The 19,353-nt window shown below is 49.2% G+C and overlaps 2 protein-coding genes across 11 annotated transcripts in view; both read left to right on the top strand.

The window, feature by feature from the left end:
* The first annotated feature begins 3,057 nt into the window (after positions 1 to 3,057).
* On the top strand, positions 3,058 to 7,099 carry LOC136550597 (zinc finger CCCH domain-containing protein 53-like). 2 transcript variants are annotated; one of them, XR_010782352.1, is made up of 10 exons: positions 3,058 to 4,210; positions 4,297 to 4,482; positions 4,577 to 4,762; positions 4,891 to 4,970; positions 5,049 to 5,279; positions 5,395 to 5,512; positions 5,672 to 5,917; positions 6,018 to 6,104; positions 6,239 to 6,311; positions 6,660 to 7,099. XR_010782352.1 is itself a non-coding variant. In XM_066542221.1 (9 exons), the coding sequence occupies exons 1-8, from the start codon at positions 3,177 to 3,179 to the stop codon at positions 6,055 to 6,057; spliced, it is 2,121 nt and encodes a 706-aa protein (XP_066398318.1). In that variant the 5' UTR covers positions 3,058 to 3,176; the 3' UTR covers positions 6,058 to 6,104; positions 6,239 to 7,099. The 2 variants fall into 2 exon arrangements, 1 of the variants encoding a protein (XP_066398318.1); XM_066542221.1 differs by having other exon boundaries at positions 6,239 to 7,099.
* An 11,956-nt stretch (positions 7,100 to 19,055) lies between these two features.
* LOC136550596 (cysteine-rich receptor-like protein kinase 37) overlaps positions 19,056 to 19,353 on the top strand; it is a 39,108-nt gene continuing 38,810 nt past the window's right edge. For 6 of the 9 annotated variants that reach the window (XR_010782351.1, XM_066542220.1, XM_066542217.1 and 3 more), the window contains exon 1: positions 19,081 to 19,344. The gene's annotated coding sequence lies outside the window, so the exon portion shown is untranslated. Of the gene's footprint in view, positions 19,345 to 19,353 lie in introns of all 9 variants that reach the window. The other 3 variants (XM_066542212.1, XM_066542218.1, XM_066542216.1) reach the window with 3 other exon arrangements.

Below are 19,353 nucleotides of genomic sequence, written 5' to 3'. Positions count from 1 at the left end.
TATCGACGTACATCCGAATACGATGCTTATGCATGGATTGATGGATATAAGATGGCGTTTGATTCAATGTTCTCTAACGTAATCTGATTAAGTTTAATAAAAATCCCATTACGCCCATTTTTTTGTGGGATTGAATCACACGCTCCGTTGACTATGGCGTTTTCTGGTTACGTTTGTATTTCCATTTACATTTCCCATCTAAACACCTAGTAAGAATGATGGATATAAGACTCGGAGTGTGTGTATGACACCCGTTAGCAAACTGTTGAAAACGTATTGCAGGTTCTAAACACAGAAACACTGTTGAGTAATAAGTGTTGGTTTCGGGTACTAGCATGTATCATCATGTGCTGGTAAACCGTCATCGCGGTGGTACCTGCTATCGATGATGGATCCACCACAAAACACACTGCTGCGAAAGGAGAAGCGGGGGGGGGGGGGGGGGGGGGGGGGGGGGGGGGGGGGGGGGGGGTTGGTCACCAAAATTCATCTGTTAGCATGTGCTAGATGGACCGTGAACTGATCATAGACCAGCTGGTTAGGTTTTTTTTTTGTGGGATCTGCTCATCCGGGTTCAAGTCTTCGACTTGTAACAGGTGCTCGTATTTTCCGAGATTTATTTCAGGATTCAACGGCACTATGCTTTCAATGGTAGGTGACGTCCCCGTCGATAGCGAGGCGCCTGGGTGACTTCGTGAATCTCGAGATCTGCCAGGTCAGTCCTTCGGATGTGCTCATAAGGATAAGATTTGCGTACGTGTGTTCATAGGGGTAAGTCTGCGTACGTGTTGTGGACATCTACGTTGTACCGTGTAATTCCTAGAAAAAATATGCTAGATGAATTTACCAAAAAAATAAAATATCCTTCATATGATAGCAACTTAAAGAAGATCTTAACGGTGGCAAAACTAGAGCGTAACAGAGGTGGAGTGCGACTATAAAGAAGTAATAAACAAATTAGCAATATAAATATTATTAGTATGGCTGAAACTATTAAAATATGCAAAATACATCATGTTATCTTCAATTGTCATTAAATCTGCGTTCTTGCATTTTCACGACGTGATAATCACAGGCTCATTCGTGATTTTCATCATTTCTTCTTTCTCCACGTAGCAAATAAGACAAATGCTCATAAATCGACTGTCGACTATATAGAAAGCTCGGCAACAGTTAAAATAGAGAGAAGAATGAATAGTCAATTCTATATTTTTTTTCTTTGAGAAACGTCAGTTCTACACAATTGAAGTGGCGTATCCCTGCGTGCTTTTCCGGCGGCCGCAGAGGGCATTCCAACCTGACCTGGGTCTTATTTGGGCCACAAAGCGCACTTGGGCTGTGAATTGAGAAGCGGAAAAGATGCTCTTCTATCAGCCATTCGATGAGGAACGGAGGGCATCCGGCAGGGGGCAAGTCACCCGTCCGAGCCGGGTGACAGAGGCCTGTGGATCGAGTTTTATAAGCTGGGGGCCACGGAGATCTAGATCTATCTATCCGCTGCTCTGCTCCGGCCATCCTCCTCATCCCTCCTCACCCGCCTCGACCAAAGAGAAAACAAAGCGAAATGCGCTCGGAAATGCTCCGACAGCGAGACCCGGCAGAGTTTGGGCGGATTCGGGGAACCACCCCGGAGGGAAACGGAATTCGCGCGCGGGGTCCCTCGTCCCCTCCCCGGGGCCCGGCCCCTCCTCCATCCCGTCCCGAGAAAGCACAAGGCAACAGAGCTGAGCGCACAGTGAGGTAAGGGGAGCTTATAGATAGATAGCGATGCTGGCAGCGCGAGGTCCGCATCTATAATTATTTAACGTTTGGATAGATAAAAGGTTTTGTATCTATTTTTATTTTCTTCGAACGACAGAACTCAAAAGAAATTTTTTTCTATGATTTGATCTGCCCTGTTTAGTTTTCAAAAAATTTTGTCTTCTACAGTAAAAGAGCATGTTTGACACATACATAGAGTACTAAATGTAGACGAAAAAAAACTAATTGCACAGAGTTCTCGGTAAAATCACAAGACGAATCTTTTAAACCTAATTAGTTTATAAAAAGCCTTAAACGCTACGGTAACCCACATGTACTAATGACCGATTAATTAGTATCATTAGATTCGTCTCGCAGTTTTCTGATGAGTTCTGTAATTTGTTTTTTTATTAGTATCTAAAAACCTTTCCCAACATCCTTTCGATACCTTCAATATTCAATATGACACCCAAAAATTTTCATCAGTCTAGCTAAACACACCCTTAGTGTAAAAGAAAAATACTATCGTATAAACCTAGGTGAACATGCTGATGATAACCATCGGAGACAGCAGAGCTGCTCCGCTCCCTACTTGCTCTTTTTAGAGTAGCGTAGCTTGCCCGACGCCGCGACCTCCGGGCTCTGGGAAATGGAGCAGCCGCTCACTGCCCCAGTGGCCTGGCGCCGCACCAAGTGAGCTACTCTACTCCAGTGAAGTGAAGCTAGCTAGCTGCCTCGAGCTTGAGCGAAGCAGAGCAGAGCTTGCTCAGGCGTTATTTAGGCCACGTTTAGATTGCAAATATTTTCAACCCGATGAATAGTAGCACTTTCGTTTTATTTGGTAAATATTGTCTAATCGTGGACCAACTAGGCTCAAAAGATTCATCTCGTGATTTCTAACTAAACTATGCAATTAGTTTTTTTTTTACCTACATCTAATACTCCATGCAAGTGGCTAAAAATTGATGTGATGGAGAGAGAGTGAAAAAACTTGAAATTTGAAGATGATCTAAACAAGGCCTTAGTTTCTTCCAAAAATTTACATCATTTTCTATCATGTGTTCGACCCGAGTAATAAATATAGACTAAATAAATAATTAATTACATAAATTACAGTTACTTTGTGAAATAAATCCTTTAAACTTAATTAATTCATAATTTGATAATAAAATATTACAGTAACATATATATTAATAATAAATTAATTAGATTTAATAAATTCATCTTCATGTTTCTATAATTTATATTTTTTATTAATATCCGGAACACGCGTCACACCGTGACGTGACACCTCAAAGTTACACCTGCAACTGAACAATGCCTCACTCTTCTGGTTGTACCAGCACACACAGCAGCTGCCTGCGAGGAGCCGAGGACAGAGGAGAGGAAAAGGCAGCTCTTCTTTGGAGGTGCTCGTTTGCCTGAGCCGGCCATCCATGGACGCCTACGAGGCCACCAAGGTGGTGTTCTCGCGGATCCAGGCGCTGGACCCGGACCACGCCGCCAAGATCATGGGCTTCCTGCTCATCCAGGACCACGGCGAGAAGGAGATGATACGCCTCGCCTTTGGCCCCGAGGCGCTGCTCCACACCGTCATGGCCAAGGCGCGCAAGGACCTGGGCCTGCTCCCGGCACCCGGCTCCGGCCCGGGGACGCCCACTTCCGTCACCTCCGCCGCCGCGCACTCGCAGTTCCTGCTCTCGCGCCAGAACTCCGGCCGCTGCGGCGGTGGTGGCGCCGGCACCGCGCCGTCGCCGCTCTCGGTGTCGTCGCCATCGTCGTGGGCGCCGCCGCCCGTGTTCTCCAGGAGCAACAGCGTCGTCATCAATGGCGCGGCGGCGGACGAGGCCTTGGCCGCCGCCGGCGGCGGCGTTGGGGACGACCTCATGAACCCGGCCGCCGGCGGGAACGCGCCGCGGTCGCCGTTCTTTGCCGCCGGGGAACCGCTCCTCGACGAGCTCCAGCTGCAGGAGCAGCTCGCGTTCCTCAACGACGCCGCCGGCGGCCACCAGCTGCCCCTGTTCGACGCCGCCAGTGAGTGCCGGAGCCCCGGGGCTGGCGACGCCGCCGGGTTCTTCCCGTACGGCGGCCTCGGCTGGGCCAACGGTGGCGGCCCAGGGCACCGCCGGAGTTCGTCGGTCAGCGAGCTCTGCCTCGGCGGGGCCGACGGCCTTGGCTGGAAGCCCTGCCTGTTCTACGCCCGCGGGTACTGCAAGAACGGCAGCGCTTGCCGGTTCGTGCACGGCGGCCTCTCCGACGACGCCACCGCTCTTGCCGGCGCTAAGATGGACACTGCCACCCTGGAGCAGCAGTGTCAGGACATCCTGCTACGCTCCAAGTCCCAGCGCCTTGCCGCCGCCGCGGCTGCCGCCTTCCCTTACTCGCCGACCGGCTCGCTCCCTGGCTCCCCGTCCGCGGCTACCAAGTGCCTCAGCTTGCTCTTGCAGCAGCAGCAGAACGAGAACCAGAGGTCTGCCATGCATGTTCGAGGAGCTAGTTCTCAGACAGTAGACACTCCCCTCTCTGTCGTGCTCACGATCTCCCCGGTTCTTGCAGGGCGGCAGCTGCAGCGGCCGCCGCGGCGCTGATGCTGGGCGGCGACGACGCGCACAAGTTCATGGGGCGGCCGCGGCTGGACCGCGCCGACTTGGCGAGCACGATGAACCCGGGCTCGCGCCAGATTTACCTCACCTTCCCGGCGGACAGCACCTTCCGCGAGGAGGACGTCTCCAACTACTTCAGGTAACTGTTCCTGTGTTCCATTCCCAGCACGCTGCTCCGGTCCCCCGGGAACCATGCGCGGTCTCTTCTGACCGGCTCCGGCGAACCACTGCAGCATCTACGGCCCCGTCCACGACGTGCGTATCCCGTACCAGCAGAAGCGCATGTTCGGGTTCGTCACCTTCGTGTACCCGGAGACGGTGAAGCTGATCCTGGCCAAGGGCAACCCGCACTTCATCTGCGACGCGCGCGTGCTCGTCAAGCCCTACAAGGAGAAGGGCAAGGTCCCCGACAAGTACAGGCATGCCGCGACCTTCCATTTTGCCTTGCTTGTGCTCCCCCTTCCGGCAACTACATACAGCCGCCACCTCTAGGCTTTTCGCTCTACGACATCATGTCATGACCGATCGCTCTGCTGCTACTCTGCAGGAAGCAGCAGCTGCAAGGCGAGAGGGTGGATTTCTCCAACGGGTTAGACGCCAGAGACCACTTCGATCTGCACCAGCTTGGTAAGGCATTTCGGCATCCGTTGCAAAACGATCGGTGCTCAGACCGAGTGTGTACTGATGCTCGCTCGCTGCCGTCAGGTTCGAGGATGCTGCAGCACTCGCACAGCGCGAACGAGATGCTGCTGAGGAGGAAGCTGGAGGAGCAGCAGGCAGCCGAGCTGCAGCAGGCCATGGAGCTCCAGAGCCGCCGCCTCATGGGCCTGCAGCTGCTGGACCTGAAGCCGCGCTCGTCGCCGAGCCCCATCGGCATGCCCTTCAGCCCCACGCGAGCTGTCGCGTCTCCTACCGTCGAGTCGCCGCCCGATTCCGGTAGGGATAGCGACAGAATGCGACGCCATTTCACCTTTTCGGGTGCACGGATGGGATGATGAATAGCTGGCGATATTCGGGATTTCTGAACTGTGCTGGTTAATTTCGATTTCAGCAGGGGAGCAAGGCAAGGGCAGCGGTGGCTTCCTTCTTCCTCAGAGGCGGGCGTTCAACGGAGGCGATGAGGCGGAATCTGCTGGCGATGCGAGCCCGAACGCAGACAGTGACCAAAGGTGGAATGGAATTAGCGCTAAACAAGTCATTATCGCCATCATTTGTCGCGTCCATCACATTTTGCTTTGATCCAGCAACGCAGAGTAGCAACATTTCACCAACTGATCCGTGGGAAGTGACTCTTTTTTAACGCGTTGCGTTGTTTTCCTCCTCTGCAGTGCCGAGCACAACCTGCCGGACAGCCCGTTCGCGTCGCCGACCAAAAAGTCCGCCGCCGCGGCCTTCTCGCGCGATCCTTTCGCGCCCAGCGACTCGGAGATCGCCGCCGCAACTGCTGCCTCGCCTGGCCGTAATGCCGCCGCCTCCTTTGCTGGCATCAACAATGGTGGCGGCCTCACTGGCCATCTCAGGCCCTCTGCGCTGGACATACCTTCGCCGAAGCCCTACTTCTTCCCCATGTCCAGGTATACAACATCGTACCCGCAGATCGCGCGGTTCTATTCTATCTGCGCGCCATGATTTGCTCAAAGACTGAGACGCATCATGCAATCCGTTGGCTGGCAGGCTGTCCTCCGATCACGGCGCCGGCGCGATCGGGATGTAAAGTTAAGCCCTCAATGGGAGGGAGTATGATACTACTGCCTAATCATAGTAAGCACTTCATCGTCTTCCTTTTGTGAAAGCCATGCATGGATCTCAAGCACTGAGCACCATGCTTCCAAAATGATATGCTTTTCAGACGTGGAATGATGCTGTTCTTACTTTCGTGGTTTCGATCCCTGCAGGAATACTAGAAGCAAAGAAAGAAGATAGTGGAATATAGGGAAACAAAAAAGAACGGAGAAGTCGAAGCATAATGTTAGTTCAGTTCCTTTTTTCTTTTTATTTTCTTTCCTTTTCATGAAACCAAACCTCAGTAGGAGCAGATCCACACCAAGCTGAGAAGCAGCTCGCAGCAACAGATTACTGCTTCCTCTCCTATTAAATTACATGCATTTACCACTAATTACTACCGTTAGTACTTACTATTACCACCCACCAGCGTTGATGTAATACTACCTAGCTAGCTCCATGTCCATGATATGCAACTGCTACAACAGCCACTAGTTCATATACACTCTGATAGCACTAGGTGTGATGCTTAGCAACCACAAGAAGATACTTCTACCACATGTAACCCCGGACTGCTCTGCTTGCTGAATGCAGACAGCCATTGCAAAGCCAAAACAGACGTGACAGACAGGCTTGGAGAGGAGGACCAGACCAGCTGGTCCACTGTGTGTAAAAAAGATCTCACAGGATTAGTAAAGAAACAAACGAGTCCCAGTCCCAGTGTAGGGGGATGTGATTGAAGGAGGACCACTCTGTGTTGTCTCCACAGCCTGCTGACGCTGAACCGAGCTGTAGTCAATATTGGGAGGAGAGGTGTCAGCGTTGTTGGCTGGGGGGCCGGGGGACGGTCCGGTCCCCCCCACTCTTCAGTCCTTCAGCAGATGCAGATGCAGGTCACTACAAAAAGATGTTTTTTTTTTTTAATTTTACCGTTTTTTTTCTTTGATTTTACTTTTGCTTGTCGAATGGATCTACTGTAGTGGACAGTGTTATTATATAATACAAAGAAAGGAAAGTGAAAGATATGGAAATAATTTTGCCCTCTGTGCGGTGAATGATTTGGTGGTGTGGTGGGTGCCTACATTTACCTCAGTTCTTCCTCTGAGTATAAGCCATGGCTTACCTTAGTTCTTCCTCTGAGTATAAGTTATGGCTGAAAGTATTGCTATTTTGATATGAGAGAAAAATACTATTCGTTGGCTGGTAAGTTATGACTTATAAGTTGAATATGATCCAACGAACATGCTTTTTTTATTTCTTCACCACTTCAGCTATTTCATTTCACTCTGGTAATAAGACCTGGTTACAGTAAAACACTTGCTCTACTAGTACGAGCTTTAACAAAAAAGAAGAGCTGCTGATAGTACTACTATGAGTTTTCATGTTGAAAAAAAACGTGGCGCACGAAGAAACGAAGAAGAAGAAACGAACGTGGCACACGAAGAACTGACTCAGCCTGTTCAGAGGCAGTATCGTATCGTAGATTATTTACTGTTGTCTGATTTGGTGTAAAAAAAAATATTATTCCTGACTGAAAATTTACGATCATTTACGTCGGGAACACGCTTTCGGGGACGCGACCCATGAACCCAAAGATGCCAACCCGGGGCGGGCGGGTCGTAGAAAGGCGACGCTTTCGGGAACACGCTTTCGGGGACACGAAGAAAACACGCTGGTCCCTGTTGGCTTGGTGGTAGATTATAAGTTGAAATAGTATTTTTTTCTCACATCAGATTAGCTAGCAGTAAATAATTTATGATCATTTACGATAAAACGAACATGTAAAATCAAAACCAATCCACCGAGCCGACGTCGACATCTCAAAATCGGAAGCTAGGGATCTGAATGCGACGGGTAATGTTAGAAATTAGCCGGTGAGGCTCTGAAGAGGAAAAAGGAGAATATACCGCGCCACACAATTATTTGCTGGATGGATGAAGACCGGTAGTTCCTGAGGAGCCTTTTACTAAAATTTAGTCCCTGTCATATCAGATATTTAACACTAATTTAAAATATTAAACATAGACTAATTATAAAACTAATTTCATAAATTGAGACTAATTTAAGAGTCGGATCTATTAAGGCTAATTAGGCTCATGTTTAGCCTTTCTAATTAGTATTAAATACCCGATTTGACATCTACTAAACTTCCGGCGTGTTCGGCTGCTCTCGGCTTATCAGCCATGGTACAATATTTTTCTCTCCCAATAAATTAGCCGTACAAATCAGCACATGCGGGTTATAAACCAATAGTTGTACTAGCTGAAGTAGCAGTAGCACCTGCTGATGAGATGATTAGTGAAGGAACTAGTAATTGGTACTGGCAGGCAGGAAAGCGGATCATGTCCACTATCAGCCTGTTCGATTGGCTGGTTCGTATCGTTGCTGGTTCGTGAAGAAATACCGTTGACTGGTTTGTGTGAGAGAAAAATATTGTTTTGATTAAAAATTTACGATCGTTTACGATAAGCCACAGCCAAACGACCAGGCTGTATGATGCTCTGCTCGTGCTCGCCTGCCCGATCGGTCTCCGGCGCTGTCGGTGTGCCGGGCGACGGAGGCGGAGGCAGAGACCGGAAGGACGGGCCGCGGGCGCACCGGCACCGGCATCTCGCGTCGCCGCCCGGCTCCAGCTCCAGCTGTGCCGCCTTGCGTTTGTTAACGCCGGGTGGCGCGCAACAAAGTGCATGGCGCGATCGTTCGTTCTTTCAGCTTTCCTTTCCTTTTTCCTCAATCCTCCGGACTCCGGGATTAATGCTACTAACCGCAGAAGCTGCAGCATAATTAACACAGGCCTATTAGCTTACTAGCCCTTCAAGCGGTGCCTACCCTAGCTAGCTAGTAGAGTTTGTTCACTGGACCTGCTGTGGACATGTTTGAAAAACTTTTGCTTTGCCATTTGCCAATGGTACTGGTCATAGATAGACATGAATCAGCGTGGAAAGATAGGGGTAGTCGAGCAGCAGCAGCCCAGTGGATGGAGACCCTGGTACTCCGTCGTTTGTAGAGGAGCAGTCGAGCAGAGCAGAGAGCTGAGACGTCCACCATCACCACCGGCGTCGGCGTGGTTACTGAACATTGTACTCCCAGTACAACAACGGGGTAGATCAGATGCAGATCACGAGCGAGACGGATGGCGGTGGGGCCCAGCGTGGCAGCGGCCTAGTCACGCCCATGTGTCCGTGCGGCCCCGCTCTGCCGGCGTTCTCGTGCATGCATGCACATGAGACGAGATGAGATGGCATTGGAATCCAACCCGACCACGGCGCTGCCTGCCTTCTTGCCTCGCGCCGGCCGGCTGGACCATCGCCTATTCGCCTGTGCCTGCCAATGCCACGGCCCACACAGGGCCACAGGCCACAGGCCACAGAGCAGAGCACCTCGTGTCCGGCCTGGCCTTGGGCAGTGGCCAGCCCGCTGCCCGCGACCACTGCTAGCAGTAGCAACTGCACTCACTCCTCTCCTCTGGCGCGCCGCAACGCAACGACAACCGCCGTAAACTTTATTAGCTTTGCGACTTTTTCCCCCTTTGGATCGGGGCAGCATGCAAACATGCAGGGCACGGCCGTAGAACCATGCATGGCTAGTTTGTCGTTTGCAAGGTGACGCCGCGCGCGGCATACACGTACAGTACGTACGTTAGGACAGACAGGCGAGGCGTGGTGAAAGGCCGTAACCTTTCATCCTGCCCTTGTCCCCGGCCCCTGAGAGCGGGTCGTGTAGCTACACCATGCATGCAGCTGTACATACATACACACACACATAGACACAGTTGCATGTGTAGTACGTACCCCCACCACTGGATCGATCGCATGTACATGAGCAGTGCACACCGTCGTAGCTAGCATGTCGATCCCAAGCAATACAAGCATCTAGCGGCTTCACCGTCAGAGCGCGGGCGCGCGGCACGCAAATGGAATGGTTGTACTCGATCGCATGTCATCAGCCGGCCGGTGCATGCTGGTGTGCGTCGATGGCCATGCATTGGGCAACCTGACCCTGACCCTGACCCTGACCCTGACCCTGAGGATATATGGTGGTAGGGATTTTCAGGTGCACGTACTCGTTCGATCGCTCTGCGTACTGACTACTGTACTGAACAAAAAACGGGCGGAGGTCACCATGCGTGGCCGATTGCAACAAGATGTATTCGATGGATCGGTACGGTCGCAATAAGTGCGGGAATTGAAGTGGCGGCCTGGGAATGGAGACGCTTTCTGTTACTGGTCACGTACGTACAGCTAGGTACGGATGGGGACGTACGGTGGTGCTGGATCCGTCGTCACCGCGACGTCCTAGCTAACGAGAGAGGCCGGCCCGGCAGGGATGCAGCTTGCAATGGCAGCGCATGCAGCCCGATCATGCTCATGGCGCGTTGGGAATCGTTTTCTGGATCGTCGCGGAGGCCGGCCGGCCGGGCCGATTTTTTTTTTGTTTTTAGCCTTTTATTTTTAAGAAAATTCACAAATATGTTTATGGAGGCATGCTTTTAAAATCTAGACCTTTAGCTCGGCGCTATTGTTGGTGGCGCCAAGCTTACACGTCTCGGCGCCATAGATTTTGGCGCCTACGTCTTGGGCTCGGCGCAGACGTGGCGGTGACTTAGCAGGCACCTTGGCGCCGAGCTTGGCGCCATGGTTATTGGCGCCGAGAACGGCGCCAAGATCTATGGCGCCGAGGTGGTGTTTTAACCCGGCGTCCAACCTTCCTGCCCGAGCCTTCTTCCTCTTCTTTCTCCTCCCTCTCGGATTTTTTCTCTCCCCACTTCGCCCTACCTCACGAATCGGCATATTGGACCTTAAAAACTTTGATTTGATTTGTTTATCTTCGAGAGCAAGGTATCCTCGCTCTCTTCTAGTTTTTTTTTCAAATCGATTCGGCATATATTAGTCGGATTTTTCAACTTAAGAATCGTCATTACTTAGGGTTTCATACAATTTTAATATTTATATTATACAACCGTAGGATGCCAAGGCGTGGAAAAGCTACCAAACCAAGATAACCTCAGCGCACGTTGATATGATATGGGTTCATTGTTGTGGATCAAATGAAAAACCCTAGGTGTAGGGTTTAATGTTAATTGCTTTCGGTTCTTAGAACGAAAATGGCTATATTGTAGTTATGGTCGGATGACCGAAAATGCCTTCGACCCATTGGCTCTTTCTAGTGGTGTTACAGTACCCATGTGCTTTTGTGGCGATCCTTGCAAGGTAGCCAAGTCCGATGAAGAGGACACGTATAGGCAGAGGTATTGGATGTGTTCCAATTTTGTGTTTGAGCCTACACTTCATCAGCGCCGCATTAACAAGATGGTGAGTAATTGATGTTTATGTCATATGACATCTTGCATAATTTTTTTATTTTGTAACAATTGTATTTTTTGCAGATCCCTCCACCGCTCTATGATTTTGAGCAGTTGATCGACACTGAGATCAAGCCTGAAGACAATGAATGGATACAGAACTGTTGCGGTGGGAGGCAGAGAACAAGGAGATGATGAAGAAGAGATGCGGAGAGGAGGCTGCAAAAAAGAGCACAAGGAAGAGGAGGAAATGGGGCGTGTTGCTGCGTACAGGAAGGAGAGGAAGAAGAAGCTTGAGCGTGCACGCCGAGCGAAAGCAGCGATGGAGAAGAATCCTGATGCCCTGAGGAATAGAAAGTGGCCTCGTTGCACTCAGTACCCTCTATTACTTAGTAGTTCTATGGTTTATTTATAAACAATGTTGTCTACTGTTAGATTTTTATTGTGTTGTCATGTAATGCACTTTAAGTATGGGCATGTTTAGATCATGTACTGTGTTATTTAGCTTGTCGGCACGTACTTCTAGTATTATTATATTGTTTAATGTGTCATAGTATTGAACTTTTCATTATGTAGTTGTTTTCATTATTTGTGGTCATAGCATCTCCTCAGTCTCTGGTGACAAGCGCCGCCGCCGTTCCTCAATTATCCTACCTGTTAAACTGAAACAAGACTCTGAAGAGACAGTAGATACATGAACTGATATGATATCTCTAGTCATTATAGACAGGATTGGAAATGTTAGCTTGTGGTCACGCCACCACAGAAGTAGGTCAAAATCATCCTCATAAGAAGTGACATTGTCACTGTTTAAGTAAGCTGAGAGCTTACAAATAGCAGAATTAGATGAAGATGAAGTGACAGCGAGAGGAGAAGGACCAATAACACCTGATCCATGGTAAAAAATTCTTCCCCATGCCTGCTTTTTCTTACCTGTATGATGTGATGTTTGTGCAACCCTTTAAGACCTAACTGCACCAAACTTGCTCTCATATTTGTTAAACAGTTTATACAATTCAGTTTTGACATCAGCATAGTATGAACTGTACTCAGAACCAGTGTATTCACCAATTAATTGCAGCACATTAAAGAAACCTCTCATCTTAGCTCTAGGATCAAGAATGAATGCATATTAATATAACAGAGGTATGTCCTGTCAATATTTAAGAAATTTAAGCTTTATAGGATATACAATAGCTATCAGATTTTGATCTTTTTCACATGCATGCAAATGAGAAGCAATCTCTAGGATATGGTGCAAAAGAAGTGGACATGTAGGATAATAAACACCAGATAGAACAACAGTGGAGTCACAGAAGAGTTTCAGGAACTCCAATAACTTCTTAGCAAAATACCAATGATTTGTAGTCAATAATTATGAACCATAGTGGGAATTAATGAACACAGAAAAGACATTCTTGTATAGAAGCAAGTGTTTAAGCATTAGGTAAGTAGAATTCCATCTAACATCCATATCCAAGCCAAACTTTTTAGGTCTAACACCCTTAGCATTACAGTACTCCCGAAACAATGCAATTCTTTGATTAGAGAAATTTAAGAAGTTAATTGCAGTTCTAAAATCTTCCGTGTAAGGTTTCAACCTCTTTAATCCAGATTTTACAATGAAATTAATGATATGACAAGCACAACGTTGATGTACAAGACTGTACTTACGGTTACTAGGATCCAAAGGATCAGGACCCAAGTAACCAGTAAATAGAGGTGTCAAAGTGTTCATAGCCTTAGCATTAGAAGAAACATTGTCTAGAGTGATAGAGAAAATCTTGTCAATCAGACAATACTCCTCAACCACAATAGTAATTCTTTCAGCAATGTTTTCATCAGAATATTTAACCTCAATCAACCTAAGACCAATAACCATTTTCTGTAACTCCCAATCAGCATTCACATAGTGAGCAACAACACTAATATAGTCCTCCTTAGCATTACCAGACCAAATGTTTGAAGTCAAAGCAACAGTATTGGTGTGAAAAGTGACCAACAAATAAATATTTGTCATTTTACCGTATGTTGTGATCGGATGTGGTCTAGCACTCAATGACACGGGGTTTATACCGGTTCAGGAAACGTGCCCTACGTCTAGTTTAAGTCGGTCGGTGATTTTATTCCTAAGCTCAGGTGCTCAAAGTTTGTTGTGGGGTTACAAATAAGTGGGAATAAGATGGGGGGTATTAGAGGTTCGGTCGGGCTCTGAAATGAAGGGCCAAGAGTGATGGGAGCTCCTACGTACGCTAAGTATTGGAACGTGTGCTTTGTGTAGCTTTAGAGTTCTAGAGCCGTGAAGTTGTTCGAGTGTTCAGAATGTCTAAAGCTAGCAGAGTAGGGTCGGAATGATCATTCTTTGTTGGGAGATAGCACATCCCCTTTTATAGGTGAAGGGGATGGTCTTACAAGTTTAGAGAGAGAGAAAGAGAGTGTTCCCTAGTCTTGTTGCCCACACTGTCAGGTATAATATAGTTTGTCGGCGCCCACAATACTGTTGACGCCCAAATGCATGTGGCAGGCTCCATCGTGTTCTTCTGGTATGGCAAATGTCAGCACCTATGATACTGTAGGACAAATGCCGACGCCTACAACACTGTTTATGTTCTAACATGTCTAGAAGGCTGCAAAGTACCCATCTAGCATGGCCTGACAGTACCGTCCTGCAAGTCTACAGGGTACGGTCCTCAGTATTGCGGTTAACTTGAGCGCCTTTCCTTATCTGCTCCGTCTGATTTCTTGGGTCCTCACCGAGAGGGCGTCCTCGGCCGGTCGTTCCCAGTTGGCTCCGACCGTGCCGGTCGGAGAAGAGTCGTAAGCAGAGGTTCGGTGTATTTCTGGTCGGAGAAGCGGGTAGGAGTCGGAAGCGAGCGTCGTCCCCTCCTTGGCTAGGCCTTCCGATCTGAAAAGCGGGTCAGAGTCGAAAGCGAGCGTCGTTCCCTCCTTGGCCAGGCCTTCCAGTCAGAGACTGGACCGCTCTTCCAACCTATCGTTAGGTATCTGGGCCGACTTAGGAGTTGCGCGTCGTTTGTAATTCCGTCTGCTGGGCCAAGCTTTTGTTAGAAAGCGGGCTCATTAGGGACCCTGAGTTTATGAACCTAACAAGAAGGAAATACAAAATTCTTAAGCATATCACGGCGTTCAGTAAACAGCTTACCAAGATCTCTAGTGGTGGTCTATCTAAAAACCTTAGCAAACCTAGGGTTATGAGCAAGAACAATATAATCCTCCTAGGCCTGTGTCTCACCTATACCTAATGGATGGTCAAGCCTAGCAATTAACAGGCATAACTCAGATCGAGCAACAACAGGATTGTAGTCCTAGTTATGCACAGATTCATCAGGATTGAAAGAAAACGCTAGACTAAACCCTAACAGCGTGATCAGCCTTTTTCCTACAAGATTTCTTGTGCCTAATCAAATGGTCAGTGCCAACAGAAGATCTAGCAGACAATTTACTCTTACACATTTTACAGATAGCAGCAGTTCGAATCTTTGAACCATCCATAGTCTCATAGATCTCATCAAAATCAACCTAGACACTAGATTTACGCTTACCAAGAGATGAGATATCATCTGTGCTGTTGGAGTCGATCGGCGTCCCTGTCGCCGTCGTCGACGACGCCGATGCCGCCCCTCCACCACCGGCGCCACCGTCTAGATCGATCGGAGCAGAGCCGCAACCGACATCGATACCCAACAACACAGTAGCGTCGTCACGGATGTCGTTGTCGTCCTCGGGGACCATGTAAGGTCAAGATGGCGGACTAGAGGGGGGTAAATAGTCCTTTTCTAAAATTAATTACGTCGGCTAACCGAAACAAGTGCGGAATTAGAACTATCGGTCTAGCCAAGACTACACCCCTCTATCTATGTTCTCTAGCACCTTCCAAAGATACTAATTAAGCAACAAAGGTGCCAGGCTAGCTAGAGCTCACCTAACCAATTCTAGGAGCAAGGTCACACAAACTATGCCACTAGTACTTTAAGCAATAGGGGAGCTCCTACACATGCTAGTAAGCAAAAGCACAAAGCCAACTAAGCTCACTAGCAATGCTCAATAACAAGACAACCAATGCCAAATTAGAGAGCACAAATACTTAGCTACACAAACTAAGCAAAGTGACTAACAATGTTACACAAACCTAATTAGCCACGCAAGGGAGCTACTTCTATGCTACACAAGCAAGAAGGTAACTAATAAGCTACATAAGCTAACTAGTTACAAGAGCAACTACACAAGCACAATGTATATGAAAGTAATTACAAGCTTGTGTAACGAGGATGCAAACCAACGGGAAGAATAAGGTTGACACGGTGATTTTTCTCCCGAGGTTCACGTGTTTGCCAACACGCTACGTCCCCGTTGTGTCGACCGTTCACTTGGTGGTTCGGCGGCTAATTGGCATCACCCGCCAAGCCCACACATCGGGCACCGCAAGAACCTACCCCGAAAGTGAGGGTAGCTCAATGACACGCTCAACTAGAGTTGCTCTTCGTGGCTTCCGCGGGGCGAGCACAATGCCCCTCACAAAGCTCTTCTCTAGAGCACCGCACATGCTTCTTGCGGGCTTCAACAGAGACCACCACCAAGCCGTTTAGGAGGTGGCAACCTCTAAGAGTAACAAGCACCACCGGCTTGCAACTCGATCACCTAGTGCCACTCGATGTAACCTCACAATGCAATCGCATTAGAATCACTCTCTCACATAATCGAATGATCACTATCAAGTATATATAAGATGGAGGGCTCCCAAGCACTACTACACAAGCCACCAAGGCTCTAGTGTGCTCAGCTTCTGGCCCAAGGCCGACCATGGCTTCTATTTATAACCCTACGAACAAATAGAGCCGTTACCCCTTCACTAGGCAAAAGTCGGGACGACCGGACGCTCCGGTCCGATCGACTGGACGCTAGACCTCAGCATCCGGTCGTGCGATGCACGTCACGTGATCCCTTCTTCAAACACAGTTCGCCCGATCTCAACGGTCATCTGTCGACCGGACGCAGCAGCTTGAACTGATCGGACACAGCAACCCCAGCGTCTGGTCATTTCCAGTAAGGTACCAGACATGACCGGATGCGTCCGGTCAGTCACGATCAGACACAGCACCAGCGTCCTGTCACTTCCAGCTTCTCTGCTCTACCTGCGTCATCACACGTCACCTTGATCGGACGCATACGGCCAGCGTCCAATCACTTCCAGCGCCAGCGTCCAGTCGATGACCGACGCCTGCTCGCTGATAGCCACTACTGACCGGACGCTGGAACCCAGCATCCGGTCACTACGTGACCAGTGTCCAGTCCACTCTGTGAGACCCTATCTTTTCGAAACAGGACGCTGGTGGCACCGTCGGACTGTCCGCACTCTACGAACGGACACTCCACCGGTGGAGTTCCGAACCCTTCTCACCTCTATTCCATCGCCGAGTTGATCCACATCAACTCCAACTTCATCTCCTTTGTAAATGTGCCAACACCACTAAGTGTACACCATCATGTGTATGTGTGTTAGCATTTTTACAATCATTTTCCAAAGGATTAGTCACTCAACTTGCCACGCCACTCAATCCTAGCGATGATGCAATGTTAGATCACTCGAGTGGCACTAGATGACCGATATACAAACAAATTTGCCCCTCTTAATAGTACGATCATCTATCCTAAACCCGGTCATCAACTTCTCTACACACCTATGACCGGTGAAATGAAATGCCCTAGGTTATACCTTTGCCTTGCGCATTCCATTCCATCTCCTCCAATGTTGATGCAACACATGCACCAACATGATCAACAATGATATGATCCACTTCATATCATCACGTGGTCATATTAGTTCATAGATCTTGACTTCACTTGCTTTTCACCGTTGCCTTCGTCCATCGACGCCAAGTCTTGCTCAAGCTTCACTGCCACGTGGTCCATCGCTCCAAAGCCTCCGACGTGCCCTTCACGCTTGCAACCGGTCCATCAAGCTAAGTCTTGTCTTGATCTTCTCCACCTTGATCACATGACTCAATGTCATGTCTCATGTGCAATGAGCTCCTTCATCATCACATATGTGAGCTTTGCAACATCTCCAAGCCATTTTCACCTTCATGGCATATGTTGCTCACACACATGTACCTGTGGACTAATTACCTGTGTATCTCACATAAACACAATTAGTCCACCTAGATTATCACTCAATTACCAAAACCACACAAGGACCTTTCAGACCATCCCTACCGCGATCAGGTCATCGTTGTCGGTGAGTGGATAGACGACATCATCGTCATCCGCCATGGCAACCTTGATTGCGGAGGGCTGATCTCTAGCACCGTTCCTCAATGGTGCGCGCGGGCACCGTGCCTGGTCTATGCCACAGGAAGAGGACGAGGCATCGACAACCGACCTACGCGGAGGAGAAAAATAGAGTCAGAGAGATAGAGATCCAGATCTAGGGTTAGGGTTAGGGTTCGTGGACTATCTGCGCAATCGGAGCCCGGTGCTGGAGATGACGAGGGCCACCCAGAGGAGAGACACCTATTAGAAATGACGGCGAACGGCGGAGGAGGGACGGACGGGAACACGGTCACGAACTCACATAGTTCACCGAGAGCAAGAGGTCGAGAGGAGAGAGGGAGAAGGGAGGAGAGTGGAGACAGGGTCAGATAGGCGGATCGAGGTCACCGGAGTCAGGGACGACGGACAAGATCACGTGAGAGAGCTTAGATTCGTCAGATCGTGGATGCGTGCGAGAGAGAGAGAGAGAGAGAGCAGAGATTGCGCCGCACCGTCGCGGCGAGCGAGTGGGGATTAGGGTTAGGGTTGGGAGAGCCGGAGTGGACTGTGGAGCGAGCGTGGCGACTGGACGAGCAGGGAGCGGCCGCATCACGACGAGCGAGCGGAGATTAGGGTTAGGGTTGGGAGCGGACTACGGAGCGAGCGAGGCGAATGGACGAGCGGGGGCAGCTCAAGCCGACACTCCTCGCTTATATATGCGGGGGCACGGGGAGAGGGCAGGCCGGGCCGCTAGCAGGCCTCAGGTTGAGGAGCGGGCCATGCCGTGCTGGCCCACGTGCCTGGGGTAAGGCCCAGGCACAGCCTGCTCCTCCAGGCTATGCCAGCCCGGGCCCGCTAGCCGCCGGACCGAACAAAAAAACAGGCCTTGGGCTGGGCCAACGGGCTCTTGCTGCATGGCCATATATACATGCCATGAGTTGGCACAACAAGGTCCGAGCGGCCGCGTGAAATGCGGGCATGCAAGCAGATGGGAGGAGTAAATATAAACTTAATTGTGTCATAAAGCGCGTTAAAATTTCTATTAAACCCTAAGGCTATCTCCAACAGTAGACCTACTAGGAGACCCAAACTTAAAATGAGTTTCCAACATAATATTTATAGCCTCCAACATAGTACCTATATAAAAGACTCATTTTGGGTTTCAGGAGAGGTATAACCAAAATCTAAGTATCATCTCTCCTGAAGATCTATTTGCAGAAAGGGTTTTCTTTTAAGTCTTATTGTCGAAGAAGACTAAAAAATAGATATTGAATTTTTTACTATAGCGCTACCTAAACTAAACGTGGAATAGGTCTTGTCGGTCGTCCGAGATAGCCTAAAGCCTGCTTTAGTGGAGCTTTGGCCGACCGCCCAACTTTCGTGCGACGCTCGCCGTGTTCTTTACATTACCGCGTTATAGGCTCACACGGTTCCTCCACCCTTCGCCCTCCACTTTCCCTTCCCCCTTCTCAGCTTCCTTCTCCCTCCGCTCTGCTCAAACAACGCGACGATTGTCCACGACCACGATCGCACGACGTGAGCACCCTGATCCATTATTTGCGATCTTCCCCCGTGCTCCTGTGACTTGCGATATATATCTCTCTTCTTTTCTGTTTCCTCGGTTCTTCCCCGTGAGCTGTGGCGGACGGTCACAATCCTGGCTGCTATTTGGGAATGTTTATACTGGTTACACTCACATATATCAAGCAGGTGCTATAA

The sequence above is a fragment of the Miscanthus floridulus genome, chromosome 4 (assembly GCF_019320115.1).
Source record: "Miscanthus floridulus cultivar M001 chromosome 4, ASM1932011v1, whole genome shotgun sequence".
NCBI lineage: Eukaryota > Viridiplantae > Streptophyta > Magnoliopsida > Poales > Poaceae > Miscanthus > Miscanthus floridulus.
This window is presented reverse-complemented; position numbering and strand designations above follow the sequence as displayed.